General features: G+C 43.3%; 3 protein-coding genes across 3 annotated transcripts; 2 read left to right on the top strand and 1 right to left on the bottom strand.

Moving 5' to 3' along the window:
• The first annotated feature begins 1584 nt into the window (after positions 1–1584).
• On the top strand, positions 1585–4367 carry ube2al (ubiquitin conjugating enzyme E2 A, like). The gene is made up of 6 exons (XM_018749962.2): positions 1585–1840; positions 2545–2625; positions 2945–2970; positions 3082–3171; positions 3437–3525; positions 3770–4367. The coding sequence occupies exons 1-6, from the start codon at positions 1797–1799 to the stop codon at positions 3896–3898; spliced, it is 459 nt and encodes a 152-aa protein (XP_018605478.1). The 5' UTR covers positions 1585–1796; the 3' UTR covers positions 3899–4367.
• Positions 4368–5843: 1476 nt separating this feature from the next.
• ing1 (inhibitor of growth family, member 1) lies at positions 5844–10821 on the bottom strand. The gene is made up of 2 exons (XM_018749888.2): positions 9640–10821; positions 5844–7183 (listed from the first exon to the last, which is right to left on the bottom strand). The coding sequence occupies exons 1-2, from the start codon at positions 9773–9775 to the stop codon at positions 6477–6479; spliced, it is 843 nt and encodes a 280-aa protein (XP_018605404.1). The 5' UTR covers positions 9776–10821; the 3' UTR covers positions 5844–6476.
• Positions 10822–11131: 310 nt separating this feature from the next.
• cars2 (cysteinyl-tRNA synthetase 2, mitochondrial) lies at positions 11132–18462 on the top strand. Its single transcript, XM_018750116.2, has 15 exons — positions 11132–12085; positions 12180–12230; positions 12788–12905; positions 13017–13088; positions 13313–13418; positions 13626–13706; positions 14316–14445; positions 14734–14867; positions 15042–15109; positions 15211–15277; positions 15397–15535; positions 15838–15961; positions 16415–16513; positions 16603–16827; positions 18397–18462. The coding sequence occupies exons 1-15, from the start codon at positions 11799–11801 to the stop codon at positions 18445–18447; spliced, it is 1752 nt and encodes a 583-aa protein (XP_018605632.2). The 5' UTR covers positions 11132–11798; the 3' UTR covers positions 18448–18462.
• Positions 18463–19035: the final 573 nt, after the last annotated feature.

Raw genomic sequence — 19035 nt, 5'->3', positions numbered from 1 at the left:
GTTCCTCTCAGTCATGCCCCTCCAGGTATCACTGTCGCTGCTCACGTGGGCGTTAAAGTCCCCCAGTAGAATGACAGAGTCCCCAGTGGGAGCACTTTCCAGCATGCCCCCCAGGGACTCTAAAAAGGCCGGGTACTCTACACTGCCGCTAGGCACATAAGCACAAACGACAGTGAGAGACCGTTCCCTGACCTGAAGGCATAGGGAGACGACCCTCTCATTCACCGGGGTAGAGTCCAACACATGGCGGCTGAACTGGGGGGCTATTAATAAGCCCACACCAGCCTGCCGCCTCTCACCCTGGGCAACGCCAGAATAGCGGAGAGTCCACCCTTGATCGAGAAGAGTGGTTCCAGAACCCAAGCTGTGAGTGGAAGTGAGCCCGACTATATCTAGACGGTATCTCTCAACCTCCTGCACTAGCTCAGGCTCCTTCCCTGCCAGTGAGGTGACATTCCAAGTCCCAAAAGCCAGAGTTGGCGCCCGAGGTTTGGGTCGGCCGGGCACTCTGCCCCGACCACTGCCCAAATCACAACACACCGGCCCCTTATGTCCTCTCCGGCAGGTGGTGAGCCCACCGAAGAGCGGCTCCACGTCATAGCTTTGGGCTAAGCCTGACCAGGCCCCGTGGGCATAGACCTGGCCACCAGGCGCTCGCATGCGAGCCCCCCCCCAGGCCTGGCTCCAGGGTGGGGCCCCGGTGACCCCATACCGGGCGGGGTGAACGAGATCCTTGATTTAATAGTCATAAGGGGATTTTGATTCTTAGGGGATTCTTAGTTTTCAAGCAACAAAAATCCGTCAATATTTTATATAATCATTTAAATGCACTTTTGTTTTTGTGGAAAACCTACAAATTTAAATTCGAACACGTGACCATGCGGAAAGCGGTCGCCTCGGCAACGTAGAGTGAATTCTTTCGGGACACACGCGGTGCCCGGCATCTCGGCTCGGCGTCACCGTCTGGCACCACGGAACTAAGAAAGGGATGGAATGTAGAACAGAACTTGTTCAAATCAGCCTTTTTCACCTCTTTTAACGTGGCTCAAGACAAGAGGCGTGTTCATTAATGAAACAACTGCACAGTATGTGGCTGAGTGACGGTGCTCTTCTCTACTCCCGCCCCGGACTGCACGATTTCTGGATACATCTAGAAGGACGACGTGCGTTATAAAGACGCAGCGCACCCCACCCGCCCTGTTCCTAGCCAGGCCTCTCTCACGTATCCCGACACCCGCTTACTCGCTACCGCTTCCCGCGACCTTCACCGTCCGCAGTCCTTCGACCACACTGGACGTCGCCGACGTCACCGCGACCACGCCCCCAGCGACCGCTATTCCATTCTACCGATTAGAAGCGGGGGGGCGATTTCGCAATTCAGACCGAAATAGTTTTAATACATACAGTTGGTGCCTTCTATCGTCGCTGCAGATAACACGTAGGCTGAACTACACTTTTCAATTTCTTAAAGTCCCATGAAGTACTTGAATTAATTTTTAACAGGCGGTGGCTATTCAGTGGGGCCCCTTTTTGTCAGAGTGGTGTCGCCATGTTTGCCTTGCTAATAACGGAGCCGCGTGGCTTTCTGCAGAAAGGGGGGAAGAGCTTGTTTATCGTACCGGGGCGAAGGAGAGAAAGAAAGTGGTGGAGTGGGACGGCTCGCGGTTGTTTGGGTCACACTGGGACAGACGGTGTGTATCAACTGTTTCGGAGTGCTGTCCTGCTCCACTCGATCTCCCACCCCGGCACCGCTCCATACAGCAGAGACCGGCCGCTTGCTTTGCTCCGTTGTCGACATGAGCACTCCGGCGAGAAGGCGGCTGATGCGGGATTTTAAACGGTAATGGAGCATTTCCTCCCGTGATTCTACACCTCACCTGATGAACCATGGTGACCATTGCATTGTCGTGCCAGTCAGCGTCCACCATGTTCTGTGACCCATGTGATGTGCAGCGAACGCGGCGAGTGTGGGAGCGCTGTATCCCCGGCCATTCATTCGACGCGAGTGAGTGGAGCCGCGCGAGACGTCACGAAAAAGTCGCGCTTTCGGTGTTAATCGACAAAATTATAGACATTGATTGATTTTCAACAAGTAGTCTGTCGCCTGACGTTCTCGTGGAAATTCTCTCCGAGTCGACATCAACTTAATTGGCAGAATTAAACCATGATTTACTATGACAGTGTTTAATAAATTAATTATATATATATATATATATATAAAATAAATAAATTTAAGAATTAATTTGTCGCCTTTATCCAGCGCGACTGCACTGTGAGATAATGAACTTTAGATTTACCCAACAGTTCGGAGTAGGTACCCTGGTCAAGGTTGGGTGGGATTCGAACCCAGAACCTTGAGATTCCAAAGCAGCAGTTGTCATCAGAACGGTGCCAGCTGCCCCAGCTGTGTAAGGGCAGCTCCTTTGCTCTTAGGAGAGTAATTACCATGGTATAGTAGGACACTTGGGGTTGTTGACTGAGGAAAGTGATGGCCCTGATCAGCAGAACCAATGTTGTTTTTTTTGTTTGTTTCGAATCTCGCAGACTGCAGCAGGACCCCCCGAGCGGAGTGAGCGGAGCCCCTTCGGAGAACAACATCATGGTGTGGAACGCGGTCATATTCGGGTGAGGGGAAGGAGCAGCCGCAGCTGAGCATGAGTAACTCCAGGGGGTCTCCTCTGTGTGGATTTTTACATTCTCATCCCCGTAATTAATGCCCAAAATACTTGAATGTGGACAAATACAGTGACCTGTAGGGTTTGTCCTCTTTCTGAGCAGCAGTTTTATATCTTCCTCACTTTCTGATCCCAGATAACCCTCCCTGACCCATTTGCACTCTTGTTCAATGTTATTCTAGCAATACACAAATCTTTCGTATATGTACAAAACGCACATTCTCAAATATTATAAGCACATGTAATAAAGATATGTCAATCTTTTGTAGGCCTGAAGGAACACCTTTTGAAGATGGTAAGTATTACCAAAACATTCTTACCCTCCCCAATGGAAAACGTTGTGGTTTCGGAAAACGTTAACCGATGATATTGTGGGGACGTTCTACGGTTTGTTGTTTTGTTACAGGAACGTTCAAGCTAACTGTGGAATTCACCGAGGAATACCCCAACAAGCCTCCTACAGTCCGATTTGTCTCAAAAATGTTCCACCCAAATGGTACGACGCTTCAGATAAGTTGGGGGGGAAAAATGTATTTCCTGCATAAATATATTAGAAATTAATATAAGGGACAGTTTTCATACACAGCCCCTAGTGAGATGCTCTAATCTGTAAAGACAACAGTATGAGCCTTATTTTTATTCACACCTATTAACTCCAGATTGTATATTTTTGTATATATTTATATGGTAATTTATTTTTGCATTAGTCACATCGGCCTTAAATTGTTTGTATTCTCCTCTTTGTTCTGGTTTCTGTGCAGTGTATGCTGACGGCAGCATATGCCTCGACATTCTACAGAATCGCTGGAGTCCCACCTATGATGTGTCCTCCATTCTCACTTCCATACAGGTAGGATGTGAACTTCACTTGTATTTTCACTGCGAATGTCCCCACTCGGCGGGTATTTTACAGGTGGTGCTCGTGTTTACTTTAAAAACGAAGCAGTAATAAATCAGTTCCCATCCATTGCTGAGAACACCGCCGAACTCTCACTGGAGCATATGCGCTTTAAGATGTCTGGCATAATTACGTGGCACAGCACTTATCGCCGGCTTCCTTCTTCTCCGTCACATACGCTCCATTCCATCCGCAGTCTCTGCTGGACGAGCCAAATCCCAACAGCCCTGCAAACAGCCAGGCAGCCCAGCTGTACCAGGAAAACAAGCGGGAGTATCAGAAGCGAGTGTCAGCTGTTGTGGAACAGAGCTGGGGAGACAGTTGACCATGATGTGCTTTCCAAAGGACCCGCCCCCCCCATCTTCTCTTCTTTCTTTCTTTTTTTATGCACTTTAAAGCTCATACTCCTTCCAGCAGCTGTGCGTATTCCCCTGTAGAGCCTGGAGTGGATTGCTCTGCGGGACACACCATCTGCCCAGTGTGGCTACAATCTTTCGTCTTCACCCCAGAATCTTACTCCAGTTGTCTCAGTATTACGTTGTCCAAATTTGCACTTGTTTTGTACGGGATGCTAATAAGGATGCGAAAGAATTGTAATACAAACAATGCACAAAGTGCCTTTTTCAGAATGATATTGATGTGTATGCATCTGCTAGGGGATCTAGCAACAGGGGGCTATAGAGTGCTGTGCTGGTGTTGTGTGTGTATGTGAGAGCCAACTAGACCATGAACTCCAGTTTTCACATGCATATTAAGTTCTCAAGCTGCGTACAGATCTTGTGAAAAGTTCATGATTTTCCAGCACTTGTAAATAAATATTCAAATGAACTTTGCAATGTGGCATTTTCTTATAGTTGAGACTGGCATGAATGGTTTTGTCTGTACTACGTGATCACAAACCTAGTGCCTGACGCCTGTTTTGCGTCCTCGGTTCATCATCCTTTCTTTCATTCTGAATTAAGACCCATAGAAGTACAAGTGCGTGAGGGCACTTTTTCATTTATAGAAGAGTGCTTCACAGAAAGTAGTCAGTAATGGACTGTGCACATGCTGTACCGTGCTCACTCAACCTTCAGCAACCATACTTAAATCCAGAGAGACTTTGCACAAGACACAATGCTTCAAATGCACTCAAGAGTATATCAGTAAAACACTTGAGTTCCTGACCGATGGAAATATCAATTACTTGCTTTAATTATTTGGAAACGTGTTCGGAGGAAAGTGTTCCTGTGCTACCGCTCTACGCCATCGCTCAATAGCCAAGCAGTTTACTGTGAACAAACGATTGAACGGCAGCTGTTTATAGCATCATGCTGTTATTGTACTATCCAGCCCGTGTCCATTGCAGCCCCCCCCGCCCAATCTTCACTTTCGTTTCCAGAGCATGATGTCCTAGTGGCATCGGGGGCAACAGGGGGAATCACATACTCTTACCAGTGTACTTGAAAAAGAAAAAGTGAAATGGCTCATGTCCTTCACCGAATATTAAATGCCATACAGCACTGACATACCAAAAAAAAAAAGCTAAAATATATCAAGTGTACCCCCACAAGTACTGTAGAATGTTGTGATAAAATACATTACTGTTTAGCACTTTAAGAACTCCACTCCCCCTCACAAACATACTGTGTAAGCTCTTCCAGTAAACCCCCCCCCCCAGCTCCATTACCTGTGCATTTATTAGTTTGCTGTTACATCTGTACATTTAAATACAAAACATTTACAACGCTGTTTATGCGGTAAGAGCAATTTCAAACAACTTTTTTCAACATACTTTATCAATATTAACTTAAAACTCACCGTCTGTGGTTTTCAATGCAACTAAAAAAAAAAAAAATCCTTTTCACGTGTGAAAATTACAGAAATACAGAAAACATATCCTGTATTAAATATAACAAAAAATGACTGAATAGGGCTGCAAATCTTCAGTGTGTATTTTGTCCACCACATCTTCACTTTCAGTCATTTTACAAGATGGCTGATACATTCGCTTCAACACACATTACAACATTTCCATTGATTAATAAACCAAGACAACAACAAGGTTACTCTAACTTGCTGCACAAATTTGAAGTTGCCATAACTAAACTGGATGAACGGAATGAGGAATATCCGTTGATCTTCTGAACGACAGCAAGCAAAGAAAATGGATCAATCATTTTTTGATTCCAAAACCGTTGAACCGCAGTAACAATTCACTCAAATATTAAAATAAAGATGAAATGCAATACAATCAGACGATTTTTTTTTTTTCCTGCAAAGGTGTCGTGGAGTTATGACATATGCAGTGTGGAAAAAGTGGAAGGTACAAAATGTTCAAACAACGTATAAAGTACCAGCTCTGCTCAATATGTGAAACAAATGCCGGGCTCTTTTTCATTTGCCAGCCTGATAAGAACCTCTGTTCTTCAGAAACAATTTCCTTCCTTCCTCTGGCTATGAAATCAAACTCATACACATCTGGTGTAACAGACTCTGATTTACAACAGGCCCCAAAGAAGCTCTCACTATTTCTGTTGAACACTGAAATCCAATGACAGAAAAACTAGTTACAGAAAATACTTTCTCGCATTAGTGTGGTATTTACAGACCGATATTTTGGAGGAAATACAGAGTGTCCGGCTGGTGAGCCTGACACCCACCGAGCCAGAGGTGACCCTGTGCGGCAAAAGCACTTAATTCAGTGTCATCAGTAAGTCATCGACTCATGAATTGACCGGAACCTTTTCGCTGTTCTCTACGCAGCATCTGACGTTTCAGGCAACGTCTCTGCACTCGCACTCCATCAACGACATTACCACAAATCATTAAAACAGCCCTTGAACTACATGGGGGGAAAAATGTGTGACCTTCACTGTAAATATGCACACGTGACGTGTCCGTTCATAAAAACAGGTACGAAGCTACCTGTTGTAGGCTCGATCCTTTCGGGACTTCTCTAGAGCTTTGTCCATTGTCTTCTCGTTCTCACCTCTGCATTTTGGGCAGTACCACTTCCCCTTGGGCTTGTGGTTGAGTCCAACACACGAAAAGTGGAACCATTCAATTGGACACTCTTCGTTGTCACAGCCAATCATTTCTCCATAGGATACCTGCTCGCACAGGCAGTACGTGGGCTCGTTGGGGTCTATTGGCACATCAGGGGCTGACGTTTCTCTCTCTGCCTTTGCCTTGGACCGTTTCTTCTTCTTGGACGTCTTGGCCTTCTTCTCCCTCTGTGTCCCACTGCCAATCTCATCACTGTGGTCTAGACTAACAGAAGAGTTCTCGCGGTTCTCGCTGTTCTTCTGCCGACGGGAGCGCTTGTTGTTGGGCTTCTCCACTGAGGTGGTGGTCTCCTCCCGCCTCTTCTCTTGACTGGCCTTGCTCGACGTGACTCCAGTCTCTGCAGGTTCCTGATAAGACTCAAAGAGTTCAACGTGGCTATCCACCTGTCGTACACGGTTCTCTACCAGCTCCACCATCTGGCTGACAATCTGGATCTTCTCGTCTCCCAACTCCTGGCTGCGGATCAAGGAACGCTGGATTGAGTTCAGCAGCCTCCTCTTCTGGACCAGGTCCGTCTCCTTCTTGTGTTTCTCATAGGCTTCGTCAAGCTCCTTCAGAATCTCTGTAAAACACCCAGAATATAAAACGCTATTAACTCTGTGATCAAGTCACAAAAATGTATATAACGGTGAAATGCAAAACCCTGAACTTAATGTGGGGACACATATCCAAGTGAAAATGTTATAATCCAATTATTTAGCAATGGCAGGCAATCTGTTGTCACACCAATTAATAGACAGTATTTAAGCATTATAAACCTTTGAAATGAGAAATATGCAGGATTTTGAAAGGTTTCCAAGTCCTTTCTGTGGTTTATTGTAATGGCCTGGCATCCCAGCCAATGTTGCCTTCCCTTCCACCTTACGCCCGAGCTTCCTGGGACTGGCTGCAGACCCCTGTAACCTTGTAAAGCGTTTCTATTGTGTTACTGTTATCACATACACCTCACGTTCAAGAGACCTTTGGTTCAAAACCCAAGAGGAAACAGCTTTTGTGAGACAGCAGGCAGTGCTGTGGTTAAGACTGAACATGTACCCTGAAGGCCCATTCCCTGCAACTTCAGTAATATCATCCCATGAAGCATGTAGAGCGAAATGCTTCAGTAAAACTTCCCAGCTGTATAAATGTGTCAAATACTGTAATCAGCCTTAGATGTATTTACTTATAGATGGGTGGCACAGCGAATAGCGCTGCTGTCTCACAGCACCTGGGTGATGTGAGAAGACATGGGTTCGATCCACATTTAGTCGGTGTAGAGCATGGGTTTCCTCTAGATGCTCTGGTTTCCTCCCACAGTCCAAAGACATGCTGTTGAGGTTCCCCCATAGTGTGTGAGTGACACAGAGGGAGTGTGTTTCATTAATGTATGGATGAGTGACCCATGTAAGTAGAGTATCTAGCAGTGTAAGTCACCTTGGTCAATAAGGTGTATGGGCTGATAACACTTCACAGAGTTCACTGGAAGTCACTTTGCATCTGTTAAATAACCTCTGGCTTAAAAAACTGATTTAAACGATTTTTTCTACATCATTTGCAAAATTGGATGATAAAACATTACTATTATTGATTACTAGTGGGTACCACTAACTGTAAATAAACAGCAGCGAAACCAACGCTACAAAGAAACCCCCAAAAAGCGGTACAGCTGTAGTATCCTAAACATACGACACAACTAACAGTATTTGTACAAGAAAAGGGTGGGGTCTTTGATTGACACCCGCTTTCCCCAAACTGACGTGGCCCTTCCACCAATCACCATTTCAGTCACAATAAAATAGAACGCGTAACACGGAAAGGCAGCCCATCAGTATATGGCAGCTTTAGGAACCTCCTTCCTTCATCCGCTGTAAAGGAGGAGCTAAGCGCCGTTAATAGCCGGTATAGCCAATCAGCGTGTAGATACACAGGAAGAAGTATTCCGTCACGGTTCGTAAAAGGCGGAGTTCGGGGTCCTGTGTAAATATATCCGGTGTGATGAAACGACCCAGCCTCAACTACACGCAAAAAAATTGGCGCATTTGAGAGATCGCAGCTATCACGTTACCGGCCACTTCATGTACTCTCTTTACTTTTGTTTCGATTCACCAGTGTAACGTATTACTTTACACCAGAAACACTCGGTAACAAATAAATTTCTTTACATTAACGTTACTCTCTGGTACTCGTCGTAATTTCTAACGGCAAACGAAAATTTGACGCTTAATCGTTTCTGGGTAAATATTATTCCTCAGTAACTAAATGAAACCTATAGAGAACCGCTTTACTGACAACATTAGCATAATTTATATAAATGTAAACAGTAACGGAATACAAAATAGTTTCCCGCGGACAAACATCGTCGATCGACTACCAACCACTAGACACATACTGAGACACAGTATGACCGGTTAAGGTGACCGACGAAAACTAATCATTCAAAACACAAACCCAGCCCAGCTTTTTCAAAGCGCACATGCTCTTAAAATACGAATAATTCTTTCCACTTACTTAAATTTAAGTACAGATTAAACAATGTAAGAGAGCACGTATTTAGAATCGATCGTAATGAACTACCCGCGAACAGCCAGAATTGAGGATAGATTCAGAACTCGCCAGTATTGTCAGTAAGAAGTCAGATGATACCGTTTTGGAATAAAAACAAGTGATTTATTTTCTAATCTGAGCTGGCAACTCATCAGCACAGTAAAAGCAGCGTGAAATACCAACTCATCGTGGCAGCTATTTATTTTTCATCGCCGCTATGCTTCTCGGGCAAACTGAGCACGAATCGTCCCTGTTCTGGAAAAGAAAAGTTTAAATTAATACTTAGATTATTTACCACCTAAAGTAGTCAGAAAGTAACACGAAATGAACGCGACGGATCATGCATTGCAGGAATCGGAGCGAACAGCTCAAGTCTTTTGTTCCACGTCGCGGATTCGAGGTAGCCGACGCGTATGAAGTCGTCTTGTCAAAACAGTCCGGCAGAACAATCGGGACACAGCAAGAGACGGAGAAGCATGATAAATGGCTACTTGCCCTGGTATTTTGCGTCGATCTCCCTCATCAGAGACACGTTTCTCTGCAGGTCGAAAGGCAAAGACTCGACCAAGTCCAGATACTCCTCCACATAGTTGACGGCATGGAGCGAGTCCCCGCTGCCAGGGCTCAGCATTGTGTTTGTGTCTTCCTTTTCAGTCACAGACAGAGTAATCGCTCGAAACTACATCTGTTCGTCCGGAGCACACGACGGACACAGCCAGTGCCTCTCCTAGTCTTCAGCACAACACTGTTGTGGAGTTGGTGCTCGGGAGCGCGGCTCGTTCACGCCGACCCTCGCGGACTAGCTAGCTGGGTGGACGCTGTTCAAACGAATGATGAAGACGTCACGGACGCGTTGCTCCTCACTCTCTGGCGGCTAACTTTGCTTGCTTATTGTACACGGCTGGTTTTTTCCTTCCCCCTTTTTTTTCTCTCTCTCAAAGGTTGCCGGAGTATGCGGTTGCCGCTCCTTCGATCCAACGTGGAGACGCAGCAGCGCCTTCCAAGCACAAGAGAGCAGTGGAGCTGGACGTGCGCATGTCATGTGGGGCTGCTCTCAGAGTTTTGTGCTGGGATCGGGAGTTCAGTCTTCGAGCGCAGTTTTACCGCAGTAACTGCTTTAATGGAGATGTGGTGCATTAGGAAACAAATGCTTTAGCTAGAGCTTGTGTTGGCGATGATCCTGCTCCCCTTTTCTCACTACATTTCCTACATACATGGTTCATGCATGATTCTTAGCCGATGGCCAGACGGTTTCAACTTTATTCCTGCTGCACCGATGCCCGGTTTTTACGAATTTTATATTATACCATGCTTTTGGTGAGATTCGGCGTCTTTTTGTTTTAACATCCTGAAAACTTGCTTTTGGTGTGTACCACGCGCAGCTATTTGTAGCTAACACGTACAAATACTCCAACCGCCATATACTTCTTTGACGAACCAGAAATCTTCAATTTCATCCTGCACCTACGAAGAAGCGTAAGGAAAACGACCAGCCAATGAGAATTGGCTGTCAGTTTACTACAGCACCCCGGAATTAAAGAATAGCCAATCCTATGCGCAGCACCAAACCAGAAAAACATGCAGCCAATCATATGTTACGACGCAATGACGGGATTATGGAATGACCAATTACGCGTGCGACTCTTGTCACGGGACCCCACCGCGCGCTTCTACAGCTTGTCAGCAACCAATAAATTCATTTTGAAATCTGTGATTGTAAATGAACTTGAATAACTAAATAGTTGAAAGCACATTTCTCGTACAGTTATTTTTTCAAGCGTTTGACAAATAGATAACTTTATAACAATGCGGTGAAAGGTACCGTCGCTGTTTGGTTCGTCTGCCCTTTCTGACAGGTGGCTGCAACGTGTTGATTAATCATACTTTCACTGGGAAATTATAGCTAATTAATTTTATTTCACTGAGAAAGATTTTGCGATTTGTGAAGAAATTTCAAAAAGTTATGTTTTTAAACGCTCAAAATGTATGCCATGTAACCCGCTGTTTTAAGAGATAAAGAATATTAATATTACTTAAAGTACGTAATATAGAGCCTCGTACTAGCTGTTTTGTCCTTTTTTATGCGCTTTGTGGATTTTCAAAACTTTCTCTGACAATGCCAGTGGCATGATTGATTGTGGTCTTTCCAAAACACCATCTCGCGCTCAGCTAGTACAACTTGAAATGTAGATGATGGAAGTTATACGTGTATCGCAGCTTTTTTCTAATTGTCCAAAACAGCGAAGCACTGGCGAATAGATTTTCACAATTCATTCAAAATTTCTAAGTGCGAACCGGCGCGCTTTCTCGTCTTGGAATGTAGCCTCACCACAAGGGCGGAGTTTGAGTATGCCTAAGAGGCACGCATGCGTCCTTTCCGTCAAACGTGCGCGCTTACGTCATTTCCGGGTGCCTTGCGCTGTCAGTGTAGGGCATTGTGCTATATTGCGCATGTTCCGGATCCCGCACACACACACATCTACACACACACTCTTAACAGCTTTTAGTCGCCGGAGTTTGGCGGATATGCTAAAAATACAGAGGTTTTAAAATCACGCGTATATGATCTTTAGGAAAATCACAAGTAATGCATTAGTTTTTACATAGCTAATTGTGTAGCTTTAGGACAGTAGGAGGTTGTCCTTTCTATCATCATGCACCTGAGGAGGACTTGGTGTGTGGTCAGAGACATGGTGGGTGGCCTGAGAGCTGGCTGTGCAAGGCTACAGGTGAAAAAGTTTGGAACTATACTCAATGGGCTTTTCAAGAACCAGGTGACTTTAAAGACAAAGTCACTGTACACGAGATCAGACCCCTTCTGCTGTGGGCCTGAGAAGAGCTGGAGCAAACCAGCAGGGCAGGACACTGGTCTGAAGGTCTTCAACAGTCTCACTAAGCGGAAAGAACCGCTGATACTGGCCAAGGAGGGAGCTGCTTCTTGGTACTTTGCACATTGTGCCCTTTTTCTGTCAGTTTGCGCCTGATCTGTTATGGAGGCTCTTAAGCAGCGTTAATGATCTTGCTTCATTTTGAAGGTACAGCTGTGGACCGACTGTTTACGATCATGCGCACCTCGGCCATGCTTGGTAAGATGTTTTCACCATTCATAGGAAAATAAGAACTCAAAAGTCAATGTCCTACTTCCTCATTGTACTGTAAATTTTAGTACAATCCAAACGTTGCAAGTTTAAATCCCAGCTGAGAAGCAACTGTTGTTGGGAAGCAGTATCATTGTAATTATTAATATTACTCCTCATTACATCATCCTAGGTCATTTACAGTGTTATAAAACTTTTTACAATTATTTACCAGTCTCCACAGCTCAGTTTTTTGTTGAAGTAAAGTACTGTGTTCAATAGTTTGACAGTAGGAGTGTTATTTGAACCCTAAGCTTTGATTGCAGCCCTAACCAGGACACTGCCTTCTGTCACTGGCATTGTGCTATAAAACTAAGTATATAAATATCAAAAATGTTCAGCAAGTATCTGTGTTGCCTTATAAAATTGTAAGAATGCAAGTTATTGTACTATTAATATTAAGCAATCCATTGAAGAAAAACTTCAGTTCTGTGTTACACTTCTCATTTATGAAGTCTGTCATGTGTGGATAAACCTATGTTTTATTTTTTTTCCCTGCTTTTCAGCTCCTATGTAAGGTTTGACATCCTGCAGAGAATATTATCCAGAGTTTTTGGAATAAATGTAACCCACATTATGGTTATAACTGACATTGATGACAAAATCATCCAAAGAAGTCAGAAGGTAAATAGGTTATATTTTAATTAAATTCATGGCCTTAGATGTATTGTTACACAGTGTGATAAGCTTTTTTATGCTGGGATTGTAACAGAGTACAATCTTTTTTTTCCACAGGATAACATTTCAGCAACTGCCCTTGCCAAAATATACGAAGAAGAGTTTAAAAATGACATGTCAGCTTTAAAGGTAAAGACTGTTAAAGAAGGACTCAATTGGATGTATAGCCAAAAATGTGACGCTTGCTGCAATCAGTATCTATTTGGAGTCATTCTGACTTCGAAAAAACATTTGCGCATTAAACGTACACTGGTTTGTTCAGTAACTCTTTTATTGTGCTCTGTAGTACATGTGTATCAAAATTACTTACGTATAAATGATTTCTAACCATTTTAATGTTGTTTTGTTCTCAGGTGCTCCCGCCGACATTGTACATGAGAGTTACAGAAAACATTCCGCAGATTATTGCTTTCATAAAAGGAATCATCAATAACGGACATGCCTATGCCACGCATGAAGGTCAGTGAGCGTGTCACACTCTCAATAACTGAAAATAAGCACTGGTTGCACCTTCAGTTTAGTGAAACATCCAGGAAGTTAAATTAGAGCAGATGTGTGTTGTTGAGGATCTGTTCGTGGGTTGAGTTGTATTATGAAAACACAGTAAAGGACTTTGTATGTATGCAGCGCAAGGTGTGTCCTGACTTACTTTTTGTTTTAATTCAGGCCATGTCTATTTTGACATCCGTTCCATTGGTAATCGATATGGAAAGTTCACTGGGATGTCAGTAGCAGCTTATGAGCAAGGTACGTATATTTCGCCACGCTCCATCTGGCACACTGCTCTTGCACCTATGAGCTAAGGACTTACCCTTGTTTAGCCTGGTTGAATACATTAGTGGGAGAATCTATAAGCTCAAGTGATCTTAGATAGATAGTGATAGATTTTAGTGGTCTTAGTTGATAACGAAATAATGAAGCAGTTTCCTAGGTTTTGACTGAAGTTCATTTGACTTCTAAAAAAAAAAAAAAAAAACATCCTGTTTGTTTTTAATATCATGTACAGTTTTAACACATTTGAGTCCTAGATTTGTTTTGAGTACATTATAATGATCCATCATTTATTGTATATAATTGCATTTAAGACCTTTTTTTAGTACATAAGTGAAGCTGTATGCTTGAGTAATGTACTTTCCCATAATTACTCCTGTAAAAATTACCCAGCTGTATTTGTGTAAATAATTGTAAGTAGCTTAGTATACAGTACAAGGCTAATAATGTAAACCAATTTGGTAAAAAGTAATCTAAACAATAATAATATTCACATTATAGTACCTTGCTTTTGCTGTGCTTGAATGTCTTGTCCATGAAAGCAACCAGTACTTTAGGACTGACCCAGAGCGCTATGTTTCACAGGGGAGGGGGGCAAGCGGGACATTCGAGATTTTGCCCTGTGGAAAGCGTCTAAGCCGCTAGAGCCATACTGGGAGTCCCCCTGGGGCCGGGGGCGGCCAGGATGGCACATCGAGTGTTCCACCATCGCTAGGTCTCGACTCTCTTCCAGTCTTTGATGCTCCTGTTTTTCTTACTGCTTGCCGTAGTATCACTCATTTTGTTTTGTTTTGCCTATAAAAATTTTCTCAGCTATGTTGGTTCTGAGATCAGTTATTCTGCAGCATTGGAATAAATTTACCCACATTCACTGCAGTAGGGAAGATGGAAACTCAAAAAAAAAAAATAGCACCAGAACCTCTATGGAGCCTCTGTGGGCTCTTTTCAGATGAACCTAAGTGACGCGACTTGTAACCGTAAGGCTGTGCCATTTGATTCCTAGCTCTGTATTTGGAGACCAGCTGGACATCCACTCTGGAGGCATCGACCTGGCATTCCCGCACCATGAAAACGAGATCGCTCAGTGTGAGGCCTACCACAAGTGTGACCAGTGGGGGAACTACTTCTTACACTCAGGTAAGACTCTGCGGCATCTGTCCAGAGTCTGTGAGGTTAGAGGTGTGTCCGGAGCTGTAGAGAGGAGAACGTGAGATGCATGTTAACCTCATCTTGTCTTTTCTGTTTATTAACATTTTTTAGTGCTCAAAGCTATTTTCAGCATCCAAGTGGTAATAGCAATTTTTTTTTCAGGGCATTTGCATCTAAGAGGAAGTACAGAGAAGATGTCAAAATCATTAAAAAACTACATTACTATTAAGGTAGTATAATTTAGGGCTTTTATACTTAAGTGTAGGAGCTGGCACCAGAAGGCTGTTTGTTTGAGGCTCAGTATAGATTAATTTCACCTTGTCTTTCTCAGGATTTTCTGCAGTCCTACTCTGCAGATGAATTCCGAATGTTTTGCCTGTTGAGCAGGTATCAGTCAGGTACGTGTCGTCTGATGTTGATGTTGAACTTTTATTTCCCCTTTACTACTCTGGGAGTGTATTGATGTTAGGAACTGGGTTGGTGAGCTGGTGTCACTGCACATGGTCCTGTCTTATAGCTGTTGACTACAGTGACACCAGCATGGCCATAGCAAGGAGTTTGCTGCAGTCCATCTCAGCGTTCATCCATGATGCGGAGTCTTACATGAAAGGCCAGCTGCTGTGCCAGGCTGTGGATGAAGTGGCCCTGTGGCAACGGTAGGCGCACACAGACAGCGTGAGACGGGGCAGCGCACCTCATAATGTCATAGATTAAGGGTAGTTCTAGTCCCAGCATGGGAACTAGTGTTACACTCAGCCTCATAAGTGTTTAAACCTGTTTTTGACTAGAATTCATCTGTTATTTACTGATGTTGTGTCTCTGGGCTTCAAAACCTTACAGATGTGAAAAGCAGCAGGCTTTTTAGGCATATGGATGCATCAGTGGGAGACATCTAGCTTGTAATGGTTGGTGCATCAGTGAATGTTGCTCTGAGCCAGCTCAGCTGTTTATCCCCAAGGTTAGCTGACACGAAGGCCAGCGTTCAAAAGGCATTGGCAGATGACTTTGACACGCCACGGGCTATTGATGCAGTAATGAGCCTTATTCATCATGGCAACTGCCAGCTTCAGGTCATTTCTAAGGTAACCCCCTATGCTAATTGGTTAGTGAAAATGGCAACTGTCTGCTCAATAAGTACATGTACATTACATTTTGCATTTGTTTATTTAGCTGATGCTTTTCTCTAAAATGACTTACAATTATTTACCCATTCATACAGCTTGCTAATTTTACTGGGGCAATTTAGGGTAAGTACCTTGCTCAAAGGTACTACAGCTGGAGTTGACATTCGAACCTGCAACCTTTGAGTCAAAAGGTCTAACCACTATGCACTCAGCTGCCCCACAAGTAGTGTGGTGTTGTATATTTTCAGTCTAAAGTCTTTTTAGAATTCTCTTAGGAAGTCAGACAACGTACACAAGTAATCTCTTATATCAAGATATATTAAATACAGGCATAATTTACATTAAATAATCTGTGAAATTGTTTCTAGTCCCTATAAGCATTTCTTTCACTTGAATGTGTCTCCTGCACAGGCAAATGGCTCATCCAGGAGTGCAGCCCCGTTTGGAGCGATTGTGTCCTACATAAGGGACTTCCTAGATGTCCTGGGCATTGACGTAATGGGCAAAAAGGTCCAGTAGTTACATTTATGAGCATGAAGAGGATAACAAACATGCGCAGAGAGACTCACTTCCTTTTTACCCTTTTGCTTTTCCTTAAGTTGCTCCATTCAGTGGACTCTCCTGGACTCCTTGAGAATGTGGTGGAAGAGCTTGTGAGGTTCCGCAGTGAGGTGCGTAGCATTGCCCTTGCTCCACAGGAAGTGACGCCTAGCAACACCAAAGACGGGACCCCCCCAGGACAACCGAGGCGGGACAGAGTGCCCCTGCTAAGGGCTTGTGATGCTCTGCGGAAGAACCTGGAACCCTTTGGTGTGCACATCAAGGTGAGTGCTCTCTTTATGGGCACAGGAACAAGCATGTGTTCCACTTTCTTACATTTAGTATAAGCATTTTATTGGGGGGAAAAAAAGGATTTTAATTACTTGCTTGGAAGGATGGGACTTTATTTTTATTTTTTAAAATCGTTGTTGGGTGCATTAACCACAAGCTGCCCTTTCCATTACCATCACTAACATCACAGGTTGTTCCACACTGAGCAATGTCTTCTTTGCAAGGTTAAATATAATCCTGGATTAATTGTGACAGTGTCTAGGGTCTGTGTACGTTGTGTTCATTCGTTTTTCGATTCAGAATTGAAAAACAAAATGTGAATTACGATGCCTCCATTCGTTTTGTTTTAAAAATGACAAATTATGAATTTACTATGTTTAAAAACCATTTTTTGCTCAAAATGTTAAATATTTAAAATATGCCTCATTTATAGTTTCTTGCTGTCCTAGTTTTTGGCTTTCAGTTATTTCGTTTTGTGGTATTCTTGAACAACACGCATGTAAACTAATTGAAACAGCACATAATCCATCAGTGGCTTCATCGAACATGCTGGCTTTGCTCCTAGTTATAAGTTAATATGGATCACTAGGTGCATTTCAAAAGCATTAAGAGAGTGACAGTAAGGGAAGATGACATGTCCATCGAGAAAATCAGCAGGATTTTTCAGGTACTATTTAATCTTATTACTAATTAAGCGTAGGTGTTTAAAGCACCATGAAGTTCTAGTTTACATTTTCATATTTAGTAGATGCTTTTCTCCAAAGCGACTTCCAATGAACTCTATGTAGTGTTATCAGCCCACACACCTTATTCACTAAGGTGACTTACACTGCTAGATACACTACTTACAATGGGTCACTCATCTATACATCAGTGGAACACACACTGTGGGTGAACCTGAACAGCATCTCTTTGGACTGTGGGTGGAAACCCACGCAGACATGAGAACATGCAAACGTCACACAGACTGAGTGGGGATTAAACCCACATCCTCTCGCACAACCTAGGTGCTGTGAGACAGCAGCGCTACTCGCGGTGCCACCATGCTACCCATTTGAGGTTAGGCTACTTGTTAGATTGAAAATATTGTGCACTTTAGGGTATTCATCATATTTGGTATTGTGAGATTTGTATGATTAAACAAAGAAAAATAAGTCCTTTTCTTTTGTGTGTGCTCAAACAATACAAAGCCATTTTTCTGCTTTCAATATTAAATGAATGAAGGCATCGTAATTCGTAGGTTGTTTTTCCAATTTCGAATAAAAAAATGAACACAATGTACATGGACAGTCTAGTAGTAGTACTTCTAATTTGAGCCTGTGTTCAGAATTTTAGCCAGATCAAACAAACCAGTTTGACACTTTCATAAACAGATATTGCCAAATAAGGTGATATGAGCAGCCATTAGCGGTACAACACCCTGACCAGAATTGCTGAGAATGTTCAAACAGGCTTAGGTAAAACTGAGGGCTGAAAGTGCTGGGTATATTTGTTTGTATGTGGGTGTTTATTTGGACAGTTTTTTGGGAAAAAGTGTCTTATCACATGTGATGCTGTTGCAGGATAGAGGCACACACTCCACCTGGGAAATCAGCAGGAAGCAAAAGGAGTAGCGCATGGTGGCCAAAGTCACTGAAGAATATCCATCTCAGGTCCTTCAGTTCTAACCCAATGAGCTGCTGAAAATCCAAAAAGCCTTCTCATGGTCTTCCTCCTGTGGTGTGTGACAGCATGGTCTTGTGCTTCACCTGTCCGCATGGAACAACCCTCTGAACCACCAGGGGGTCATTTGGGCAACTCAATGGGAGAGTTCTGATGAGCACTTTCATGTGTTTTGTGACATGCAAAGGAACCATTTATAGTCATGGCCTTGATCTCTCAGTGAAGTGAATGTAATTGTTAGTACCATGTTATACGACTAAACCACTTTCCACAGATGTCAAGATCAACATTCAGAATTAATCTTACTACAAGATTGTATTGTATAATACACTGATAATATACATTATGTTGGCATTGTCTTGCAGGGAATATACACCTGTAGTATTATTCCTTGGTTGTATTACCTTGTAAAATAAAGTAATTTTTTTTTGAAATCATCTTTCTCAGTATGATTTCCTCATTTGCATGGAAAATATGTATACTAATGCATACTAATACTAGGTTGTTGTCTTTGCTCAAGAACAAGCTGGCAAAACTGT

This window comes from Scleropages formosus, chromosome 1 (assembly GCF_900964775.1).
Source record: "Scleropages formosus chromosome 1, fSclFor1.1, whole genome shotgun sequence".
NCBI lineage: Eukaryota > Metazoa > Chordata > Actinopteri > Osteoglossiformes > Osteoglossidae > Scleropages > Scleropages formosus.
Note: the sequence above shows the minus strand (reverse complement) of the source record. Positions and strands in the feature narration are given on the sequence as shown.